At 42.8% G+C, this 25,052-nt stretch overlaps 2 protein-coding genes and 1 long non-coding RNA gene across 11 annotated transcripts in view; 2 read left to right on the forward strand and 1 right to left on the reverse strand.

The window, feature by feature from the left end:
• LOC119501226 (RNA binding protein fox-1 homolog 2-like) overlaps positions 1-8,658 on the forward strand; it is a 56,528-nt gene extending 47,870 nt beyond the window's left edge. For 4 of the 6 annotated variants that reach the window (XM_037791439.1, XM_037791441.1, XM_037791442.1 and 1 more), the window contains 6 exons: positions 325-381; positions 689-833; positions 2,516-2,558; positions 5,612-5,715; positions 7,341-7,416; positions 7,741-8,658. In XM_037791439.1, coding sequence (XP_037647367.1) covers positions 325-381; positions 689-833; positions 2,516-2,558; positions 5,612-5,715; positions 7,341-7,416; positions 7,741-7,785 — 470 coding nt within the window. In that variant the 3' untranslated portion in view covers positions 7,786-8,658. Of the gene's footprint in view, positions 1-324; positions 382-688; positions 834-2,515; positions 2,559-2,967; positions 3,011-5,611; positions 5,716-7,340; positions 7,417-7,740 lie in introns of all 6 variants that reach the window. The other 2 variants (XM_037791440.1, XR_005209786.1) reach the window with 2 other exon arrangements.
• A 4,769-nt stretch (positions 8,659-13,427) lies between these two features.
• LOC119501734 (G-protein coupled receptor family C group 5 member D) lies at positions 13,428-24,117 on the reverse strand. 4 transcript variants are annotated; one of them, XM_037792308.1, is made up of 5 exons: positions 21,918-24,117; positions 19,193-20,387; positions 16,707-16,721; positions 14,501-14,556; positions 13,428-14,307 (listed from the first exon to the last, which is right to left on the reverse strand). In XM_037792308.1, exons 2-5 carry the CDS (start codon positions 20,316-20,318, stop codon positions 14,230-14,232), a joined length of 1,275 nt encoding a protein of 424 aa, XP_037648236.1. In that variant the 5' UTR covers positions 20,319-20,387; positions 21,918-24,117; the 3' UTR covers positions 13,428-14,229. The 4 variants fall into 4 exon arrangements, with proteins under 4 accessions (XP_037648236.1, XP_037648233.1, XP_037648237.1 ...); XM_037792305.1 differs by having other exon boundaries at positions 19,178-20,387; XM_037792309.1 differs by lacking the exon at positions 16,707-16,721.
• LOC119501737 lies at positions 17,239-25,041 on the forward strand. The gene is made up of 4 exons (XR_005209907.1): positions 17,239-17,371; positions 22,065-22,163; positions 24,456-24,500; positions 24,706-25,041. It is a non-coding gene; the product is annotated as an uncharacterized LOC119501737 (long non-coding RNA).
• Positions 25,042-25,052: the final 11 nt, after the last annotated feature.

Here is a 25,052-nt window from a genome sequence, read left to right on the forward strand (position 1 = left end):
CAGAGGGAATCTGTCTTATGAAAAACAAGGTAGCGCTCTGTTGGGCAGCCTCAACACAAGCAGCCTTTACAATCAATTTTTAAAGAAACGCTGCTCTGTGGTGCTCGACCATTGTCCCATTTCTCCTTTTGTGTCGCCGTGATTAAACTGGTCTTTAAGCACCTAGTGAGCTCGGAATGCCAACACATAAAGGTGAATGACAGCGCTAATAGTGTAGTGAAATGTGTTTCTTTATAAAGACTCCATGTAAGTGCAGCAGGCATATACTGTAGGGTCTTTGTGAACTGCCCATATTAATGAAGTTCCTCTCTGTGTGACTATCAGCGGGGTGGAAATTGAGTCCTATGATGGGAGCCGTGTACGGACCAGAGATCTACGCAGGTAAGGCCTGTCTCCATCTCCCTCACCCACACTAAAATCTGTCTCTACAGCCTACTTTACATTTTAATCACATTCCCATCTGTAATTTATATTAATGCACTGCTTGCCTTGCATTTCTCCTCCCTGACACTTTTATTGATATCAAGCCCTCGAGGCTATAGCGGGATTATTCCCCTTCTCCCTTCGCTCTTTCTCTCCTCCTTAATTCATCCTTTTTTCAATTCACATTGTCCTTTTCCTGCCTACGTCATTATCTTTCTTCCCTGAATCACTATCGTTCTCTCCTTATCTCCACCTCCTCCTTCAGTCCCAGGGTTTCCCTACCCTTCAGCAGCAGCGGCCGCCACTACAGCGGCAGCGTTCCGCGGCGCCCACCTCCGGGGCCGAGGCCGGCCCGTCTACAGCGCTGTGCGGGCCGCCGTGCCTCAGCAGGCCATCCCTACCTATCCTGGGTAAGATACGCCGCTTATAAACGAGAGTGATTGACTTTATATACATTGTAGTACGGATGTCACAATACCGGAAATTTAGAGGTCGATACAGATACCGGTGAAATTCCACAATTCTCGATACCACAGTAAAAAACAACCCATCCCAATCCCATGTACTTCAACATACACTCCTTTATGACTGTCTCCATATTCGTTTTTGTTAGGAGGTTAAACAGGTAATAATTCCCTCTCTATTATCTATTTTATATTGCTGTGAAAACATCTCCTTCAAACAACCGGATTTATTCAAGTTTCTAACCAAAAACTACAATTTACAAGATTACATTTGAACACATCATGATAACGTCAGAATTTACCTTTACGCAGTACTCATTTTTACTGAATAGAGCCCAAACACACCACAGTGTAAATCTATGGCACCTCCCGTTAGCTGTTAGCTCCATGCAGGACGGTCTCATGCTGCAGATTTCAACACAGATTTGTTGTTCACTATGTAGCATTATCAGGGAAAATATAGGGTGTGTGAGTTACTGCATCCAAAACACATTTTCTATCATCCCCGGGACGGTATCTGCGGTACTGTAGAAAAATGAGTACCGTCACATTTTCTGAATTTTGGCATCAAAGTATCGGTTCTGGTGACATCCCTACTTTGTAGCTGCCCCTGGTCTGCAGTATGCATTTTATACAACACATTTTAGAAATAAAAGTCAAGATGAGTTGTTTAGTTTAGTATCTAGTAAATCTATTGGGGAGCACCTCATGAATACCAATTTCCAGATCCTATTTGACCAGATTCATACACTCCTCATGCTCGCACATTACTCACTCTCCTCAGCGGTCCAACTGGCACATTGTCAGTCGGTTCACAAGCTATTCAGCAGAGTGTGACACACTGATGGGATTGCACCATTGAGGGTTCATTTGAATAAACTCGCAGATAACCGCCATCAGCAGATTTGCATAGACACACACACACAAACCTCATTCAGCCATTATGCAGAAGCAGTCACCCTGCTCATACATTTGCTACCAATTATTCACGTCGACTGTGATCTGTTTTTTGTGTACCGTGCATGTCGTCGCTGTGCCGTGATGATTGGCTAATGGGGTTTGCGAATGCAACGATATTCAGATCAAAGCGGGATTGATTGGTTAATGGGCCTCGCGGCTGCTTTACTGTGATGATATTCAGATGAAGCTAAACAAGATGAAATTGCGGGGCTGCAGGAAATACCCCTCTCCATATCTGCTCCACTGAAAAACTCTCAGACATCATAAACCGATCCATTCAAAGCACTCTTTACTGCCTCAATTTTTCCTTGTAGCTGGGGAACAATAGCACTTCATGGTCTCATTTCAGCTCAATGAACTTAATCTATTAGCCCCGCGAGTCTATTGTTTAATGGTTTTAGTTTCAGTTGTGGAGCTTAAATGGAAGTTGTATTTCCTCTGCATGCTGCATGGGTGTGAAATAACTATTTTTTCTCTCTCTCTCTCTCTCTTTCTTTCCCTCTCTTCCTGTTCCATCTTTTGTTTTTTGCTGTGTTGTGACCTTCATCCACTCTGGTTTTTGGGACTGTGCACCACTCCGTTTGCACCCCCTCCACAACACCAACCCCCCTACTCCTCTTCCCCCCCCCCTCTCCGCCCCTCCCGTTTTCTTCTTCTTCTTCTCTCAGCGTGGTGTATCAAGATGGGTTTTACGGAGCTGCCGACTTATATGTAAGTAAACTCACCTCCCACCAACACACCCTCTCTATCCCCCCCACCCCCCTCCCTCACGGCTTTCTCCTGCTCTGTTTTTCCCTCTCGGGGTTGATTCTGCATGTGCGTCCAGTCATGCGCTGCACAGAGCTGCCTGCATAAAGGTGAATGATAAATGCTGTTTTCTTGCCAAAAACATCCCTTATTATATAGTTTGAACGCAGCTCGGGTCAAAATAGGTCGAATTGATTTTATAAATAGCTGTGAAACCTTAATAATGATAGGATGGAGGGTGTCAAACACCGCTATAAGGGCTGCTCTGTGGGCGGATGCGGCAGTGTGTCTGAGCGTATGAACAAGAGTGTGTGTGTGTGTGTGTGTGTGTGTGTATCCAGGTTGACGACGGTTGTTTCTGTTCTCTCTATAGACTAGTGTTTCAGGACTCAGTCCTTAGTCCCAGATTGCCTCAGGTAGGGTCAACTCAACACCAAACCCACAGTGTGCATTGTTTTACTGTACTACCTCCTCTGATCTTATGAATCATCTTCTGATCTGATCTGGACCATGTTGTCTTTTAGTTGTTTAAAACAAAATTACCACTGCTTTGAATTGTTTTCTTTATTTTTTCTACTAACTGAAATGTGCACTCTTTTCGATTGTGGGGAAGGGCTTTGCTTGTTTGTTTACTAAACTACTAAATTGTATTGAGTGTGTATTTGTTTTCCTACCAGTTTTGTACAAAAGAGAACCTGGTCTCTTTTGTGTTGTCGGCTTGTTTTGGAGAGACTCCTTATTTTGTGCTCTTGTCGGCAAAAAAGACAATACACCTACATTATATACATAGAAATACAGGAAAATACAAATTGGATGCAACCATGATGGTTTATTCTGAATTATAGGTTTCCTGCATCATTCCTTTAAAGGGATAGTTTGAGTGTTTTGAAGTGGGGTTGTATGAGGTACTTATCCATAGTCATTGTATTACCTACAGTAGATGATGTTCGCCACGCCCCTCAGCAAAGCAATGTGCTGCTGTTTGTGCAAAACGTATTTTAGCCACCGAAAAGAAAGATCCACCAAAAATATCATTATCAGTTTAAGTGTACGCTATAGAATATTTTCACAGCTTTACCTTCCCTGTCAGAAAGCCCTTTCTGACAGGGAACTAAAGCCGTTGTATCCATCTATGCTCTTGCCAAAGCCACCAGACTCCATTGAAACAAAACAGTAATAAAAAACAGTAATTTTACCTCTCAGAACACGCAAGTTCCTGGTCTACTGCTGCCTCAATCGGTTAGTTTGTTTGTGCTATTGTGTGACTTTGGGGAATCCGAAGTATCCTAAGTCACACAATAACACAAACAAACTAACCGATCCAGGCAGCGGTAGACCAGGAACTCCTGTGGTGTGCGAGGTAAAATTAGTTAGTTAGTTTTTTCAATGGAGTCTGGTGGATTTGAAGAGAGCATAGATAACGGACTCAGTTCCCCGTCAGAAACATAGACTGTATAGCTGTCTCACGGCAAGGTAAACTGGTGAAAATATTCTAAATATAGAGTACACTTAAGCTGATTTGGATTTTTTTAGGTGGGCCTTTCTTTTAGGTGGCTAAAATACATTTTGCTGCCGGCCCCGTCCACAGCAGTACATTGCTTTGGTTCTGTGCCGGTAACTCCTGTCTGCTTCTCCAAGCTGGAGGCGTGCCGACCTTCATCTACTGTAGGTAATACACTGACTATGAATAAGTACCTCATACAACCCCACTTCAAAACACCCAAACTATCCCTTTAACATTGGCCCATTTTTGCAGAAAGGGTCCAGTCAGTGTTAGCCCGGGATGTGAGATACTCCTTCAAGTTGAAACGGAGAACATGGTCTCTTCCTGAATTAACCACCTCCCGACCCCCTCCTAGGATGATTACTGAAGCATGTGCTGATCAGCTGCTGCATGCAGACATACTGTACTACTACTCCACGTCCTCCTCTCCCTCCACTCACCCAGAAGGCCTTGCTCTCTCTCTCTCTCTCTCTCTCTCTCCCTCTCCCTAATAAAATCCATTTTCTCTGTCCCGCCCCTCCGCCGGTGTCCTGCAGGCGTCTCGGAGAATGCCGGAACCGTTTCTGTTGTTTGCTTTGCTGTGCTCTGTTCTGATCAGGCCCAAATGCAGTGGTGTTGTGTGTTCCATTTTGAGTAGGTTTGAACTTTAATTTGGGGTCATGCATGCGGTCTCAGTGCAAGGAGATGATTTTTAGTCAGCACAGGCTTGTGTGGGTGTGTTTGTGTGTGACTTTTCCCTCCCCCCCCATCTTCCTCTCTTTTTTTCTGTCTCCTGAATCCATGTGTAAGAACACAAATAATCATAATAATAATAATAACAAATGCAGTTATTTTGTGTCATAAATGTGTTTCCACTAGAACTTTAGTTTCCTCAAACTGTAGGCGCTCTCTTGACATATCCAATCATTACTTTAATCTTCTGTCCTGACGAGACAATGAGCTTTCTATGCGGCCTCAGCTGTGTGAACATTTTGTCTTCCACTGTTTTACCTCCCCGTCTCCCGTAGTGGTAATAATACAATCTAACTCAACCTCGACAGTCCAATTTCCTCCCTCTGTCTCACTGATAAAGCACTCCTGTCCCACATCCAGCACCACGCCACCCCCGTCTTTCCCCATACAGAAATGCAATATACTGACACATGCTGTATTTCAGTTGTGAATGTATATATTTATATGATAAACAGGTTTGGGCATACATACAATATATGTAAGGAAATGTTATTATTAAAGTTATTTTTTACCGAACACAAGGAAATGTGTAATTTATATGCGTTATTTTCAAATTTTATGTGGAAATATACAGTAATTATGTTGTAATATCTACAGAATTCATTCAAAAAAGACACATAGTCACAAATATTTGCATATATATAGTATTTCTTAGAATGAAATGTCAGTATATTCTATCTCTATATGGCGCCCCCCCCCTTCCCCTCATTTACACACCTTAGCCCAGGTGTCTTCCTCCTCAGAGGCACGTGACTTAGTTGTGTTGCGTGTGTGTCTCTAGGGAGGCTACCCTGCTGCTGCTGCTGCCGCCGCCGCCGCCTATCGCTACGCCCAGCCGACCGCCGTAACCCAAGCAACCGCCGCTGCTGCCGCCTACAGTGACAGGTGAGGTCAACCCAGGACACACACACACACACACACACACACACACACACACACACACACACCTGACTGTACAACAGAGCTGCTGAGATGCAGACTGTAAAGATCGTCTATAGTGTCAGAAATGTCTTTCAGTACAGATGCGAGCCTGATTGGCTGAGGAGAATCTGAAGATGAATCCAAGGCCCCTGGGTTAATACATCACGCCATGGTTCTTTGATAACAGAGAGACAATAGTGGTAATAGAATTAATGGATGCATAAGGACGTTTATGTTCAGTAAGCCACTAAGTACTAATGGATGGATACTAATGGATAATGATGAGTGAAAGCCAGCAGGACTTTAACCATTAAATGTACTCTTGTATGTTAGAAGATTGGATGCAGTGTTGCATTTACCTGAATGGCAACATGATCAGGCAGCCAAATTAATGTATTTGAATGATAACACATTCATAATAACCTGATTGAAACCATATCAATTCTTAATAGAAAAACAGCATCTTCTTTTAATGGGCCTTCTGGAGCAGCATTTTGTGCCAGTTGCGCATAAGAAACCACAAAACACTGAGTTTAATACAGGACAAAACAACAAAACTGCATCACGGCCAACATCTGGTAAGGAGTGTGACCAACAGCTCAGCTGACCAAGTGATTCTTTTATGGTTACAACATCATCTGACAAAAGCAACATAAATACAGGTTAATGGCAACTAGGAATGGGTAATCGTTAAGATTTTATCGATACTCCTTATCAGTTTGGTTCTTTATCATTACTAAATAATTGCTTTTTAATATATTATTTGAAAAACAGGAATAGAATTTGTTTTTATATTTTAAATACAACTATATGTTGTTTCTAGAGCAGCAACATAAATGTTAACAACAGCAAATCATTATATAAACTCAATAATATCTTACTGGAAACAAATATAAAATATCATTACAATAATCAATAATAAACCATAATCAGTCAGTATAAGTCCTTCCTCCTGTCCTCTGTCCTTCCTCCCTCTGCTGATGTGATTCACTGCCTGTAGAGGGAGGAGGGGCTGCTTTGTCTCAGCCAGCTGATCAGTTTACAAGAATTTGCCAATTTTTTAGATACGTGGCAAACTACGCTAAAGAGTTCCACTACATACAGAGTGGTTGTGTTTTAGCTTGTTTGTAGCAATTTGCTGTTAGCCGAGCTAGAGCATTAATCTTCTTCTTTAATATTTTTGCCTCACGGCCCACTTGAGTTTTGGTACACATCCCTAACGACAACAGCTGCACTGTGTGATCGGCGCTATACATAAATAAGTTCGAGGCGACAGAAAGTACTTCTTAACTCTACTACCACATAGCCTCCGACTGCTCATGTTATTGATTTGCAAAGAGCTCACACACTGAAACACCAAGTCAACATTATAAGATGTACACACTCAGTGTATCGCATCACCTGCATGCACTTACATGTGCATCTTCTCACACATGCATCATGTAAACAAACAAAACGTGTACCCAATCATAAAGCTTTGCTCCACAGCACTAATAGTGGTCAGAAACTCCACAGGGTACCTTTTTAATCATTTCATTTGTTTTAACTCAAATGTATAATTTCTTCTTGTCTATTGTTTGTGTTTCTAGTTACGGCCGGGTGTACACTACAGATCCCTACCACGCTTTATCTCCAGCTGCTGCTGCTTACGGAGTGGGAGCCATGGTGAGTAGAGAAGCTCTACAAAATCAGCCAGCGTGGAACATATTATATAAGCTGTATTTTTAAAGATACCCATCACTCTCTTTATTGAGAGGTTCTGCATATGTTTAGCTCTTCTTTGGATCCACTCTGGGACTTTGTCTTGTATGTCCTCAGCAGGACATTGCAATGCAAGTGGTTCCAGACAAAATGATGTAATTTGTGGATTTGTAGCACAGCTGTCTACATTTAATAGATCCCTATATTTTTCACAAAACAACAATAATATGTAGCTGTAACATCATTGTTTCCACTCGATGACTGTGTTGTCCCTTCTGTCTCTTTCAGGCCAGTTTATACCGGGCAGGATACAGTAGGTTCGCTCCTTACTAAAACCACAAATCACACCCGAGGAATTTCACATCGCTCCCAAAAACCCTTTTTTCAAGCTCTTTGTTTGGCAGCAGCTCCCCTCCATTTCTCTGCAGGCGGACTATAGTGACAACTCATGTGTTTTTGTTTTTTTTTCTTTCTTTTTGTGGCGAGAGAGAGAGGTCATTTGCCACATCATCAACTCAAAGTCTCAAACTTTCTCTACTCTTCTGTCTGTCGCTGACACGGAAAACAAAGACAAAACTGCCAGCGAGTGTCTCCCTGCGTAGAAAGCCGGAGCCTGCTACTTTTGAACTACGGGGCACAATTTAGGACGGTTTTTAAAACACTACGGGACCTGGAAGGAGACAGACTGCTGTTCTTGTGTGATCCTGCACACCCTTTTTTTCCCCTATAAGTCTCTGAACTTACAGTATATCATCTGCCCTATCAGACCTAATCAGACCTATATTACACTCAGCACCAAGTATACGGTTTCCTCTACATCTTCCTTTAGTGTTGGCCTGCACACAATGACGCCACAGCACAGCGTTACTATAAAAAGGTACTTCTGTTTTTAAACACTACATTGACGTAAAGCTCCTGTACAGCAGAGACGTCCCTCTGGTTTAGCATCGTGGTATAATAATGACACTCGGACTGCTCAATACAGAAGATGTAGGAATTATTCTTGTTGATTTTTGTAAAGCTGGAACACTCAGCCGGAGGGAATTTGGAGCATCTGGCCTGCAGAAACCACTGTTGTCCTGGCAACAACAAACACGGCATGGGAAAAAAAAAAACTCCAGCATTTCACAACTTCCCCCTCCGAATTTAAAAGGAAACACAAAAAATTCAAAAAAGCGTGAAAATGACAAGGAAAAAAAAAAACAAGTGACTTTTTTTCTGCATTACCTCAGTTTCTCTTGCATCTATTTAGTTTCGCTGTTATTGATAAGAAGAAGTTGCATAGAAATGTCATTATATATAACGTGGACGCGTTGAAACTGTCCATTATCTTCAGCGACGGAGCCGTTCGTTTGTCTTTATTGCTGGTCCACACATTTATTACTGTAACTGTAACACTAAGATGGGAGTCAGTTTGAACTGACTCTATATTACGTATGTCCATTTTGAGAATTGAGTGCACCTCCCCTCTAAACATCCTGGATCTGCTCACATCGCTTCTTCCAAAAAAGGACTCGGCCCATTTCTCTCCGTCTCCTAAAACCGTCAGACATTCCAGCAGCAGCAGCAGCAGCAGCAGCAGCAGCAGCAGCAGCAGCAGCAGCAGCAGCGATGCGGCGAGTGTACGGGTCAGATGGACAAAGAACCCAACGAACACAAATGAACTAGATTTAGGAACACCCACACGGGATACTAATCATCTATCTGCCAGTCAGCCAAATGGGAATCCCTCCTGGCCAATTGAGATATTTCTGCCTCCAGGCTTCAGGCAGTGCCGCTCTCTCTCTCTCTCTCTCTGTGTGCGTGGAAACTCAGCAGATCCCAACAGAACGGCCCAGATTAGAATACGTTTGAAACAAGTCGTGTAATGGAGTCTTGAAGTAATGAGAATTTATCAGTTTTCTATTTATATTCATCATTTTTAATGTCCACATCATTTCGTAATTTTAAATCCTCCATTATGCTCTCTGGGATTGTTCGAATAGTTTTAAAGTTACCCGTCTGTGTGAAGGCATCATAAAACGACCTAGAAGTCTCTGTCCTGTATGTATCACATCTCCATATACTCTCACTACGTTGTTATTACTATTATTTGCCTTTTTTTGGTTCCAAAGATTTTTCTGAAGAAAGCACATTTTTTTTTGGTCCTGATGTATTTCTTAGTTTTGTGGTTGATTTTTTTTTTTTTGTTGTTGTGTGTGTGTGTGTGCCTTTAATTTGTTTTTAATCTGTGGGTTGAAGCTGTATTTTTCAGTACAGTGTTGAAACAGCAGCCTGGGAAATACCATTGAAGCAGCGTCTACAAAAAGACAAGAGAACACATGTAAACGGTCGGGGAATTCTGACCCACAAACACAAAAACAAACCCGGTTAAATTGAATTCAGTTTAATTTATTGGCTTTTTTTTTTTTTTTTTAGTTAACACATGAAACACGCCGTCGATGCAGAGGTGTTTGCTGCAGACAAGGGAAATCAGAGCAGACGGAGTCATGAGGGATATGCAGAAAGACAGGAGCGGATATTTTGAATTACATTTGCCATTAGGGCCAAATTACAGGCAAAGTAAATGGAGGGAAGCATCCACACAATGTCGAAAGCGCCCCGTGGCCCAGCGGCGGCCAGCTTTTTGAACAATGAAACAATGTGTGGGTGGTTAGCGGAGGGACATTGTGGCTGTGATGGTGAAGGTGAGAAGCTGAGCCATTAATCATTAGCTGACAGGATAACAACGTCCCCTGCTGTCTTTTCTTTTTTTTATTATTTTTCAGGGGGGGTACAGTGCGCTCAGGGTGGAGCGGACAGTGCGAGGAAGAGGAGGAGGAGGGGGGGTAATGATGTTTTTGTATGATTGTGAAAACTGTGTGCAGTAGGTCCAATGAGTATTTTTGACGCGCATTACCTCTTTTTTTGTCTTATTATTCCTTACAAGTATTATCAGAAGTGTTGCTATGCATGCTTTTGTGAGAGAGGAAGGGTGTCAGTCAAGAGAATCCTTTTTTTTTTCCGTTTGTGCATGAATTCAAATCATAGTGCTGGAGGAGGAAGATCAGGAGGAGGATGGGGGGGTGTTTACAAAGCAGGAGGAGGAAAGAACTCGGATGTGATGTGATGGGGACAGCACAGTCGCACAGCGGTTCGTGAAATAGTCACGAAATGTAATGTTTTGATTCGTGTACATAGACACAAATTTCCCATGTTTTTTCGTGATGGTCAGCACAAAATCAAGTTGTATGTAATCAACGTGACCCGAGAAGTATAAAGAGAACAAACGCAGTGTGCGGTGGATGGGTGGGTCAAAAATAAAAACCTGGACTTTCACCCAGGAGACCGCTGTTCGTGTACGGTGTGAAACCATAACTCAACATTGATTTATTTCTCGCATAACTTCTGTACTTAAAGCTACTTGCGGTGTTATTTTAAGATAAACCATGACCTTTTTTCTAAAGCTAACCTAAGTAGTTTTTGTCATGTAACTTCCGTACTTAAATTACGCCACTTCCGGTGTTATTTAAACCCGAACCACAATCTTTTCCCAAACCTAACCAAGCAGTTTTGTTTTGAAAAGACTAGAGCACAAAATCATATTCGTAGGAAAACACATGAAAAGTACATGGTTGGAAATTGTGCTGAGTGTCACGAGAAAAAAAAAGGGAAATTCTAACGTACACGATTAGATTTTGTGACTATGTGACGAACTGTCGTGAGACTGCGTTGGATGCGAGGCGATGGGAGTGATCTCAGTGAAGGTCCGGTAGAGGAGTGTCTGGATGAGGAGGGGAGAAGCAAGTAGACCGCAGTCCGCTTTATGGGAGCCGATTCGGTCCGCTTCAATAACCCGGGTTATCGCTGCTCTGTGCCTCTGTAGTCGCTGCGGTAATCACCAGCCGTATCAGATGCGTAAAGTTTAATTTGGTGTGTCTGGACCCCCCGTGGTTTGCTTTTATAATGACAATAAAACCCTGAAAACATTAACGACACCTAACGATAACTCAGCTTTTAAGATGTGAAAAGATCTTGCACGCAGAGACCGAGGCTGGTGATGCGGCAGCAGCTGCTACAGAGCGTTTATTATGAACCTGCCCCACAGAGATGCTCATTTAGCAACGTCTCCACCTCGCTCATCCAGTCGGCAGAAAAAGCGTTGCATTGAGGTGGTGTAATAATCGTTATTGAGCAGCTGCAGCGGCTCCTGCTGCGGGGTTGCCTTTGCTTGTTTTTGTCTCTTCTAATTGGAGTAAATCTCATTTGGAAGGCTGCAGAGGTTTTGCTGGAGCAGACACACGAGCAGAAGTTCTCCTCAGCAGCTGACCCCGACTCTCCTGCACTGTGCTCAAGTCAACCCAGTGGGAGTTTAGGTTTTTTTTGTACAGGGATTTCATAAATGACTTTGAATTGCATGTGGATTTTTTTTTAATGTCACATGCTCTTAAAAGCTCATTTATCCAAGTGATTTTTTTTTTTTTTCAACAAGTGACATGTATATTTCTCACATTGTTTTATTTTTTGCCATCCTTGTGTCTGCCTTTCTGTTTATTCTCTTCATTATTATTGAATGTATATAATAAATAAACTGTTTGGTTTTTATACTGGTCTGTGAATATTCTATTATTACCTGTGCTTGTCATTGTGCACTCGTATACCAGGAGGCGATAGAGCACACTACCCAGATATGTCTTGATTTTGCAGCTGGTAACCATTATGGTATTTCCTTCCCACCATTGTGTTCAGGCTTATCATTTTCTTTTCCAGTGTTTGGCTGGAACGAGGTTATCCAATCAGGAGAGAGGCCGCTTTGAATAGACACCCAAAGGAGATAAAGCTGTTTGTGATTAAACGCAGTATAGGAGGTGTGAGGAATGTTGCAACCTTTTGATTAGAGGCTTGCCGAGAATCACTGCTCACACTGAGCACAAACTTCTCCTCAGCCAGTGTGAGTCAGATGATTGACGGGAGGCAACGGCGATTAACGCCGCTCGGCTGGGCTGCTCTGACCAAAAATCTACTGTGCGATAAGCTCTTCTGCCACCTCCAACTTCCTCATCGCTTTGGGCCGGGGGGGGGGACACAATCTGGAACAATCTTTAATTGCATCTGGAGTTAATGGCCGTAAATGGGTTGGATGTGGCGGGAAACCTCATATCCCTGCTAATTGCTCTAATGCACAAGAGGCCAATTGCCAATTTGATGGCACGCTCTGCTCTGAGTAATTGAAGTCGGGCTAATTGGAAGAATAGATTGAAGGCTGTCTGATAAGAGGTGGGGAGTGTGTGTGTGTGTGGAGATTGTATCTATTGAAGTGAGGAATTGACCTTTTGTGGGTGGCAGGGTCACTACAGACAGGCCTGCCGTCAGGGGGGGATCAAGTGCAACAATTTACTTACTGACCTATATCACTGACAATAGAAGTTAAATGTATTTACATGATAAATAAATGTATTGTTATCATTAAAACACCTTTCAACTTGTCATCTGATACCCCAACACCCTGGTCGTAACTCGACCCGGGAAGCAGTGAGGTTTGATAGAGGGATGCGCACCGCACAGAGGAAAGTGAGAAAGAAGAGTGAAGAAGCACCTGGTATGACTGTCGGAGTGGAAGAGGGGCCCAATTTGGGAAGTCTGTCCCCCTGTCCATAATTCCTACGGGCCACTGTGGGAGACTGAATCTATCTTAAATTATTACTGCTGTTAGATCTAAATAATGTAATATATTCTTTATTGTGTAAATTATATCATAGGCAAGAGGTGTTACATGGTATTACACTGCTACTATTGCTTAAACACTCCTATTCTTTCACACAGTATGAGTTTGGCAGTCTCTTCTGACTAGTTTTGTCTTGCTATGCCTAAACACTGCCCCCTGCTGGTTAAAGTGTGGTACTACACCTCTGCTCCCAGTGGTTGTATAGGCATGGCTGAGCCATCTGTGCAGATTGTGAGTGGGATAAACAAAAGGTTTGACAATATGACAAACATCTTTTAAAGACGAACCTTTTATTGATAACACCAACATGTGTAGAAAGTCATTACGTATTGCCGGAAAGAGGCTCATACACCTGGTATCTTTCCATGCACAGAACACATCCATTGTTTTTTCGGTGCAGCACCAACAGAACCCAGCGACTGTAACTTTGAATATGAAGATGTTAATCAGTGGTGGCACGAGCCTCCCATGGTGCTGACAGGTCTCCTGTCCTATCCTCCTCCTGTCTTGTCGCATCTCATCTCATCTCCCTTCCTCATCTCTCTCTCTCTCTCTCCTCCTTTCATCCCTCCTCTCTCTACGGCTCACAGATGCCTCTGCTCCGCTCAGCAGTTTGGCACCTTCAGAGTGACAGTTTCACGCCTCCTCCATCGCCTCGGGGCTATTATATACCATCTCAGAGCAGCACACACACACACACACACACACACACAGACACACACACATGCACACACACCATCATAAAGACTCACTTCTACTAAGCATTTGTTATGTGGATTTCCCGCCAGAAGAAAGCTGGACTATCTGAACCCATCCAGCCTTCATGATGAAACTCCAGCAGATGAGTCATTCTGCTGAGTCTTTCTTCTTTTTTTGGAGAAGAGGATTTTTCACATCCTTCTGGCACATTTGAAAATAACAGTTCTTACAAAAATATTTACATTTGCACAAGAAAATGAAAACATGTGCCAAGTACAGATTAGTGCATGAGTTGGGTCACCCTCGGCTTTGGTTGACGTTGTATATCAGGTTATGTGTGTTTGTGTAAGAACCAGATATGAAAATTAATTCAATCAAAATTCATCATAAGGTTCCAGGAAGTTGGTGGTCTGCGGGCGAGGGATGGTGTAATCTCTTTCAGGGTCAATGTCCTGAAACGCACACAGAAACATGGAATCACAAATTCATCATGTCAGTGCGGTTAATTCCCATCATACAACTGTGCTTTCATTAACCTTACAATATGACTTGGCTATTAATTGCCTCCAGTATAGTGAAAGGTCACGGTGCTTAATTGCAGAGCGTGTGAAGTGGGATTGTTAATCCTAATGGTTTATTACTCACTGTCACGGAGAATTCAGACTCGTAGGGTGATCGCAGCGATTGCTCATTCCTCCTGCCTGAGGGGGAGACACATGATACAGTCGGCTAATTATCGGTTCATTATATATACTGTTCATCATATAGACCCACAGTGAGAGCGGAGCTGACTGATAGTGGAATTCATTTTGTAGTTTTGGACATCGGCTCTGTATTCATTCTGGCTTGTAGTTATAATTCAGCATAAAGGATGTTTTTCAGCGCATTTAAAACGCTTCTGAATAACCAGTACTCGTCCGGACTCGCATGGACGAGTAGCGCGTCTGCACAAGCGTGAGACTGTTTATGTGGAAATATTTTAAACCGTGAGATTTTGGCAAAGATGCATGTGTGTGGGAAGTAATGAGCATACGACTGGATAAATGAGACTTGGATTATAGTGCACGAGTTGTGTGAGAGTTTGTATGTGCATGTTTAAATGCATGTTCTATGTTCATATAGTTTTGCTGTTGTTAAACGCGGCTCCCCATTCACTTCAATTCATAAAGGTTCTTCTCCATTTTTGGATTCATTGTTCACCGTGGAGACTTGCAAGAAAAACAAAGTTTTCTTCACAAATCCAAGGTAAGGCAGGGTGAGTAATTGATGTACTAATTATAATTTTGGGGGTGAAGTATGCCTTTTAAAGGAGCAGTGTTTTGCAACCAACTTAATATCCCTCTGCTCACCCCTCGCTTTCCAAGCATGTCGGAGAACTACAGTGGCCTTCAGGTAACTTAAAAACATGAAAGGCTCTCTCTAGAGCCAGTGGTTTGTCCACTCTGGGCTACTGTAGAAACATGGTGCTGCAACATGGCAGACTCTGAAGAGGACCCGCTTCCTATGTAGATATAAAAGGCTCATTCTAAGCTAACGGAAACACACAGATTCAGGTGATTTCTGACACCAAATCCCCCTAAATCCTACACACGGCTCCTTTAAAGCAAGACTGAAGCAGAAGGAATAAAACATTTTTCCTTTACAAATGAAAATTTGAATTCATAAGCAGTAAAACACACCAGTGCTGAATTTAATACACCCAGGGGTTTTCCTGCTACAGCCACTTGGTTTGGTTTGACGACTAGCTCAGTGGTTCCCAACCTTTTCCTAAAGGGACCCCTTTCTATCATTTGTCGTCATTGAATAAACTGATGACCCCTAACTAACATATTTTATGGATATTTAATATTATATTCAATGCATAACAATAACAGTACACAACAACTGATAAACTGTACAATTAACTCAAATACTAAAAGCAATAACTGCAGGAAGTTTGTGTAAAAGGAGCGATTTGCTTGAATTTTGAGCAGATTATTTCCTCTGAATATTGAATCAGAGATGAGTTTTCCCGTTATTTTTAAGGACTTTTAATACAATTCTGTTTTTTTTTATATATATTTTTTTAACAATCATGCAGATTTAATGGGCTTCGTTTTTGACAAACGCAGTGTTTTCTTCTCCCTGACACTTGGTCATTGTTCTATTAGCTCTTTGGTTGTTTGGACATATATATGTGTATATGTCTATGGTTTAAACTGCAAATTTCTTCTGATGCAGGACGAGGCTGCTTAGCTAAACTTCAGATAGATATTGCTGTATAACTGACAGTACAGTCAGTTTGTGAACTCTTCTCTAGTTGTGCTACTGTTTTATGTACTTTTATTCCATAATAGTCACTTGTGTTCACAGGTCAGAAAAAAAGTTACATAGTTTTAAAGTCATTAACGCAGTGGAAAAAAAACGTCAACAAGATGGCTTCTACTCCTGTAGGCCCTGATCACACAGTCTGGGGCGGCTTGTTTTCAATGACAGTGAAGGGTTTTGCGCGCTGCTTTTTAGTGGAGCGGATAGTGGAAAAATCATGAAAATAGTGATACAAGCACAAAATTTCGGCATGATGATTCCTGAGGGGACGCTTAGCAAATATGAACGATTGGCCACTTGAAAATCCAAGATGGCCGCCAAATTGACCTGCCGATAATGGTTTCTCTCATAGAAATTCATCTACTGGGTCGAGTAGGGGATCAGTAGACCAAAGATTCCTTCCCTGAAAGACCGGATAAGCAGGAATATGACAAGCTCCATATCCAACACCAGGTGCTAGAACTGGAACTGTGGACTCTCAAGCCGCCAAAACCACAAAGCAAAGACACCCCCGAGTACGACCAGAAAGTAAGACGAAACTTACCGCAGGATGTTAAAGCTGTAAAAATTAGATCAAGCAGACAAAAAAACATATTACTATACATCAGACATTCAAATTGACCAAGTACACGCATTTCCTTAAGAAAAAAAGTAAATTTGACAGCCATCTTGAAAAATGGCCGCCACATTGCAGTTAGAAATTGTTAAAATTATCAAAATTAGATCCAGCACGCCCGAAAACATATAATTTGACACCAAGATCACTCAAATCGATCAAGTAGATGAATTTCTATGAGATAAATAAATCATTATCAGCAGGTCAATTTGGCCGCTATCTTGGATTTTCAAGTGGCCGATGGTTTATATATTGCTTAACGACCGCTCGGCAATCATCACGCCAAATTTGGTGCTTGTATCACTGTTTGCACGATTTGATTGAAAAATGGATGTTATCCGCTCCACTATTTGTGTTGCTGAACGCGTTTTTACCGGAGCCCCTGAACGCCTCTCGTTTTTACCAGAGCCCCTGAACGCCTCAAGTTGAAAAAAAATGCGGGAAAGCGCCCTGACGTCATTAACGGTTTGTTTTTCTCTCATTGTGGTGACTTAGCTACCTGGAGCTAAAAGACTTCACCAACCATAGCTACCATGGTTTTAACAGAAAGCAGCAGGCATGGAGGCAAATTAGTGCGCTACTTGAGATTTTGGGTAAGTTGTTTTCATTAACTAAACTGTACTATTAGCTATCAGGCATACAGGTCAGGGTTTGTTCTAATGTTAGCACTCATATGGTCATTAGCATGTTAGCATTCAGCTAATGCCAGTTTGTCGTCATTGTGCCGGTATTTACAACACATAAATGATTAAGTGACTTCATTCTGTGAGGTGTTATTATTATTATTGTTAGAGCTGAAACAATTAGTTTCTACATTGAGTAGTCGATAAGCGGAAAATATCCCAAAATTCATTGGTGCTGCTACAAGACTGGTTTCTGTGCAGCGTCATTACCGAGATGCGCACGCAGCTAGGGGTCAGGCATCAAGCCCCCAGGAAGTGTGCCGGTCGACGATCCCGACTTTCGTAGTGTCACTACTGTGTCCGTCACGTGATGCCTTGGGCCAAAAAATACTTTTTCCCATAGACGTACGTGGGGAAAGAGACGTCTGTAACTCAGCGGATACTTATTTTTGAGGTGAATCAACTTCCCAGTACCTTATTTAAAAAATAAGTTTTTAAAGTTGTAAAATACACTAATAGCTGAATCCAGAGTTATTTCCCTTCCTCCATTCATGTGAGTGAGACCCAGACCGAGGCTGGAGCGCAAGCCGTGATGACGGCGTGACGTAGGGACCCCGTGACCGAGTCATGTGACCGAGCGGATGCTACTGCGCATGTCCCAGTTGCCCAAGATACGCCAAGATACGGTTACTTTTCCAGACGGAAGTCGAGCCATTTAGGCTTCATGCGTCAATGAGCAACTCTCATAGGAATGACCGGGGCCCCGCCTCCAACGCTGTATCCAGTTATTTTAATACATCCATGGGTAAACTGCACCAACCGCAGAAAAGATGGATTGAAAATGTTTAATAATCTGAAGGGATCACGTCTTTGCTAAAAACCAGAAGGAGATTATGGATCCAGGCTTGATGGGCAAAAGCATTCTAGTCACACAGCGCTAGCAAAGCTGCAGGCAGCCGCTCCGCTTCCCTCGTGGTCACAACAACTAGCGGCCTTGGAAGCTAACGTTAGCTAATGTTCATTTACATTTGATTCGGCCATATCTGCAATATTGTATTGACTTTTGGTGTTACATTTCCGACATACAAAGAGCTGCTGTGTGACTGATTGTACGAATAACAAGACAAAAATCCAAGTCTCCAGTTTTATTTCAACGTTACACCTGTTGAGGAGTCGCTAAGGAAAAAGTGTCTGGCAACGGCCATCAAGAGGGACTCACGTAAATTAAACTCTGACCGGAATGTCAACCAAACATACACAGATCCCCCAAGACAAATCACACGTATGTCTGATCTAACGTTACCCATTTCATAACGGGTGATAATAATAAACAAATCTCATACTAATACGTCATATGATAATGGTATCTGGTCGTCGGACTCTGCAGGGGTCTGGTATAGTCAACAAGAATGTACAAACAATGTGAAATCTACGTTGATTACAACGATTGCCAAAGCGTTTTTTCCCCCTGGGAGCGCACACGGCCAGTAATATTTGTATACAAGAAACCCGTCTATGTGATAGTTATTTGGACTGTTGGTTGAACCGAGCCAGCAATGTGAAGATGTCAACTTGGACTCTGAGAAATGTCATTGAGATTGTGTCATAATTTCTTACATTTTATCCACCAAATCAAAATTAATTGATTGATCGATTCAGAATAGAGTTGTTAGTTGCAGCCTTAATCATTTTCATCTAGCTTCGCCCCTTAGCATGATTCACAACCTTTCAATAAGCACCACTCAGTTTGGCTAATGAGGACAGACAGCCTCTCACCTCTCCCGTTCTCACCGTCACTCTCAAAGCTCCCGTTTTCTCTCCCCGACTTCGGGCTGGCCAGTCCTGGGACTTCAGCGTTGTGGCTGGTCCAGCCTGCGAAGCTCAGAGGGATGTCCTTGGACTTGGCCTCCCCCCTGCAGAAGAAGGCGATCTGGGCCAACCCGTGCCCCATCAGCAAGACCCAGCCATTCGCCACCAGGGCAATGCTGAGCACTGGGTCGTCCCACTGTGGCCGGCGGTCCAACTCGGGGTTCCCCCTGATGAGCATAGTGATCCACACCACCCAGATGAAGGCGGAGAGCAGCAGTGTGAGGAAGAGCAGCGTGGCCTGTCCTCGGCTGTGCTGGCGGGCGGCAACCGTGTAAGTGTAGCTGAACGTGAAGCAGGAGCGGTGCAGGAAGTGTAGGGAGAGGATCAAGCTGATAGCCAGCAGGCACAGCACGTAAATCTGCAGCATGACAAATTCCTCCTGGCTGTAGCCGCACGGCTTCTTGTCCCGGACCAACACGAGGATCAGCCACTGGGTAGAGATGATAACCTGCACGGTGAAGAGCCCCAGGGCCAAGGCGGGCTCCCCCCAGCCGCGGGCCGCCGCGAAGCCCAGCAGAGCGAGGCAGCGAGCCAGCAGGCAGGAGAAGGCCAGGGAGAAGAGCACGCTGAAGAGGAAGAGCCTGGTTGGGCAGGTCTGAGGGGTTAGGCGGACGATGAAGGCAAAGGTGATGGCGAAAATCCCAGCCGTGGCCAACAAGTACATGGACATGCAGGCTACGGTGCCGCCGATGCTGCTGCGCTGGTTCTGTGATGAAACACAGATCCACAGGGACCAGATCAGCAAGCCTACGAGGAGAACCATGCTGAACAGGAAGCCTGAAGAGGCCAGGGTCTCCAGTACAATACCCCACGCTGCCCGGCGGTCACACAGGTACCTATAAATGGGGTTCAGTCCTCTGCCGCAGCCTCGCACGCCCTTCATGGAAGTAACATTTGAGGAAGTGGATGGGGTGCTGGTTGTGGTTGTGGCATTGATTGAGCTGCTGTTGGTTGACTGGCACAGACAGGTGAGAGGGACGTAGAGGAGGAGGAGGAGGAGGAGGGGGAAAAGGGTTGTGTGCTTCTCGGATGAAAAGGCCATATTCATTTTAGCAATCCCCGTGGGGATTCAGTCTTTCCTTTTTATGTGTCCTTTGATATAGAAGATCCTTTTCTCCTGAGACAAAAAAGCACAAAACATTTCAACGACATCAAATAGAAGTGTCCTTAAGCACGCTAACAGCGCACTGACTGACTGCGCAAAACAAGCAGGATGAAATGGAAGACACAGAGGTCACAGCGTGGAGAAGAAAAAAGGGGAGAGCGGTTTGACAGCCAGAGTGAAGAGCGCAGGAGGAGGGAGTGCGTAAACATGCCAGAACAAGGCAGAGGAGTGTGTTAGACCAGGGTGAAGAATGGAGGAAAAAAAATACTGCAACACGGAGGTGAGGCTGGGACAGAGCAGCAGACATGAAAGGCAAATCTTGTGCTGCATCAGCTCATAAAACTGCCACAGACATACAAGAATACACACACAACAGGGGGGGTTGTGGTTTATATGCTGTACAGGTGAGAGATATTCACTCCTGATAGCTGATTGCTACTTCCTCCAGCCTGTAACAGAGCCTTTGTTTCAGCGTCAGAGAATCAAAGATGACCTTTAGTCGGATTAATCACTCATTAAATATGACCCACGCCCTCAACTTTGGCTCAACACTGGCCTTCATTTGTATAGACAGGAGATCACATAGTGGGGAAAGATTTGTATAACAATGGCTGCAAAGCACACCACTTAAGGAGATTATTTCCATCTTATTATGAGTTCCCAGAGGCTTTGATTAGCCTATTGTAATGTCATTTTTATGCTGATTATTAGTTAATTATAATCGCAGTTATTAGACGAAACCAATAACATAGAGTGCCCATAAATTCCAGAAATGTCATTGAGTGTTATAAGGAAAATAGATGTACATGTTTGGTGACGATGACTTAAACCAGAGGTTCCCAACTTGGTGTCCGGGCCCCTCTTAGGGGACGACAAAGATCACGGGGTGCGCCAGGATTTGCCTGAGTTGTCACAATTAGATTTGCTCATGTATAACTAAAATCATAATAACACACTTACTGGATAATTTATACAGAAGTTCGTACATCAAAAACTATTTGAGAAAAGTATTTTTTCCTACTTCCTGCAAAATCTAATGAAATATTCAGTTTCAATTCATATTTGTTGGCATTTAGCCTTTCAAAAACAACATTTTCACTGCGGTGAAAAACCTATTGACGCACCTGTGGGCTGGGCGTTCTAGCAGCAATCTAGCAACATCGTGAATTACATTTATTTAGCCTCAATAACAAAAAAATCTGTTTCGGCTCTAACACTATTATAGTAAATTAATTAAGTCGTAATAAAGACAAATCCGTCAAGACGTCATCACTTTATTCATGTTGACAAAACTGATGAGTTCTATTCATTAAAGAAAGTTGATTTAATAAAAAAAAGACTAACTCATTTAATATTTAATATACTGTATCGACTTATTCAAATTGAGGATCAGGGGCTCAGTTTTTCTTAGACACAAGTAGGGGCGGCTTTAAAGAAAATAGGTGGTGAACCACTGATTTAAACTATTAAAGCTACACCCGACAATAAGAGGCCATCTCCAAAGCTGGACCAAAAGTATATAATAAAAACATTGGAGCTTACCTTTTATCCTTTGGGATGTGAGAGTAAACACTTCCAAATCCCACTGCAAAAGTCTAGAGTCTTTCAAGTTTGGCTTGAAGTGTTGCAATAAACGGCTTAATGCGCCTCCTAACCTAACGATGTTCCCATATCTGTGCCAGGTAACAGGAAGAGCACGCAATGAGGAAGAGTGGGAATGAGTTGGAGTCGCTGAGGTCCAGAGCCACCGGGAAAGAGGATTGCTTTCACCTTACATAAACAGATTGGGTAAGAGCAGAGAAACCTGCAACCCCACTCATACCTTCCTGTCAGTCAGACCCCTCCTGTGTCTCCATGCCCCTCCCTCAGACTAAAGGTGGGGCTCACACACACCTGGAGGTGATGATACACACAAACACCCATGGGGAGGGAGACTTCACTCCTCCCTAGTTATGAATTCATTTCCTATAAGAATTTGCATCCCAGCTCTCGATAACGTTCACTTTATGTGGAGCAACCAGAGTGTGAATGAGATATTCACATGCTCAGAAGGGGTGAGGGGCTTGTTGTTGTGAGGGAGTTAAGGTGAGAATCCGACTGACTCATCCCAGTCTCATCGGAATACAGAACAGGACCGGCCGTCACCTTAGTTACCGGTAAATCACAGCAACAACATTTGGAAGTGTTGAGTTAGCCTCAGGGGTTGCGTCAAGAATGGAGAGTGCTTTCGACTGTTGCCTCTCACAAGGCCAACTCATGCCTCTACACGTACAGAGTTTACAGGGTGTGTCCGGTTAAGTCACTTCTTCAACTGTAAAGTCACTGTACTGCTGCAAAACACAGCTTTATGTTTTTAATCATCAAGCTTGTTTGCTGCAGGAGCAGAATGAATGCAGGTTTTGTATATAGTATGTAACAACATTAATGTCTTAATTACTGAATACTTCAAACCTTAAGTCTCCCTGATGTGTAACCTAATACCAGAGGTATTCAAGCATGACATAATTTATTTGGAATGTCCCTCACAAATCCCCGTCACTGTCTTTAGGTTGGGCTGAAGTGGAAAGAAGTGAAATATTTGTGTACAGTTTCACTCAGTGCTGATAGCACGTCATTATTTTGAAAGAGAAACCATAGCAACCCAAGTGTCTGGGGAAAAGCTGTCAATGGACAACAGTGTTAAAGGATGTTGACAGAACATCCATGTGTTAGTGTTTCTGTGGTGAATTTAACAGCTTAAAATCTTCATTTTTCCAACCTGTTTGCAACCAGATTTCTGTTTTTGATGTTTTAGCAACGCTGGCAGCATCACTGTAGTCCAGTGGGTAACCTCCAGGTCTGAAAAGTGAAGCCAATGTGGAAGTGCCTTAAATTTGCATTCTTTCTAACAGCCAGCAGGGGGCGACTCCTCTGGTTGCATTTATGTCCACGTCAGGGAGTAAAAACGTTGTTGACCCCCTGACCTTTCGTCTAGCGCCATCATCAGATCAAATTTTCAATTTGTCCAATACTTTGGTTCATGACCAAATGTGCGCTGTGTTTACTGCTAATTAGCAAACTTTAGCATGCTAACATGCTCAACCAAAATGGTGAACATGGTAAATGAAGCATGTTAGCATTGTCAGGGGCTATAATTAAATTAATATTGAAGAAAGGATCCATTTAAAAAATCCAGGACCGTTCCCCAAGCATTGAAACGATGAGTAGAAACATTGCAATAACGTAGCTAGATTACTAACGTTAACTAATGGTTGCTAACAGTTAGCTGGCTATGGCCCGCTAGCTAACGTTAGCCTTGTGTGTGGGACAGACTGTCACTGTGTGCACCTGCAACTTATAACATTAGTTTGTTTGCAACTGAGCCAACCAGTATCTGTAATTTAACTACAAAGCAAACACTGATGGTGTCACCTACTATTTTAGTTGGTTTGTAATATTAGTTAGTCTCGGGTCAAGAGGTCTAATGGACAGGACGGGCTGGCTCGCTATCTGCAGCGATAGTCTGATCTAACGCTATTTTGAGCTGAGAGCGAATCTGGCAAGAAAACACACTGACAAGTCATCATTCTAACAGTGAATTTAAAGGGGACATATTTTGCTCATATCCGGGTTCATATTGGTATTTTGGGTTTCTTTTAGAACATGTTTACATGCTTTAATGTTCAAAAGAACATTATTTCTCTCATAGTGTCTGTCTGAATATACCTGTATTCACCCTCTGTCTAAAACGCTCCGTTTTAGCGGAAAAGCCCAATCTGCTCTGATTGGCTTGTGAGGAAAAATATGGTGCACGTTTGCAAAGACAGTTGTGTTTTCTGTTCTAGGCCGCCCACAAAAAACTGACTGGGTTGTCTTATTTTACAGAAAATTATTATATTATTGTATATAACATCTTAAATATCATATTTTCAACAGAGAAATATAACATCATAAGTCCCAGGGCTTACTGTTTGAATACCATGAGGGTTTTGATTTGTGAGCTAGATCTTATACTTAGTAGATAATTTATTTTCCTTGTGAGATGAGAAAGAACACAGTTCATTGTTAATATCATGATTTGTTTTCTTTTTCCAAACGAAGAACCTCTTGGGAGCGTGTTGCTTTCAGGAAGCCTTAAAATGAGTGGTAATTATTATTAGACAGCATTGTAGCTAAGACAGAGAAGTCATCAATTTGAGTTAGGAGACTGCTAGGAAATGTTTGAGAGTATTGTCATTTTGTTTCATATTAGTGATATCAAGTCATGATTGTTGTTTGTTTCCCTTTGTTTGACATATTTTTGCTTGTGATTAATTTCAAGACTGCCATGATTTTTTCCATCTTTTATTAGGTGTTCCAGAAAAGAAAGAGATGGACAACATGTGTACTAAAATATACACATTTTACTGCAGCTATCGGGACATGCCAGCTCACAGTACAGCTACTGTGGTATTGTGCTTGCAACGCAAAACATTGAGTATCATCCTTTTGTTTTCTCTAAGGAGGGACGTGGGTTCAGATAGCAGCAAGGAGAGAGAGATGGGATAAAAGGGAGTACATCCTCCATGATCACATGAAAGAAAGTGCATTGTAGTTTTCACCATCACAGCATATTACACACTCTCCTCGCATCCCCGTGGTGTTTACAGTAACCTTGTGCACAAGGAGTAGAAAATACAACGCAAAATAAAAGTGGGA

The sequence above is a fragment of the Sebastes umbrosus genome, chromosome 14 (genome assembly GCF_015220745.1).
Source record: "Sebastes umbrosus isolate fSebUmb1 chromosome 14, fSebUmb1.pri, whole genome shotgun sequence".
Classification (NCBI taxonomy): Eukaryota; Metazoa; Chordata; class Actinopteri; order Perciformes; family Sebastidae; genus Sebastes; species Sebastes umbrosus.

Excerpts from the sequence above, each read along its gene's own strand:
- LOC119501734 (XM_037792305.1), bottom strand. The coding sequence starts at position 20,318 with ATGAATATGGCCTTTTCATCCGAGAAGCACACAACCCTTTTCCCCCTC. Across the intron at positions 14,308-14,500 it reads AGTCTGAATTCTCCGTGACA|GACATTGACCCTGAAAGAGA; the intron begins GTGAGTAATAAA and ends TGTGCGTTTCAG.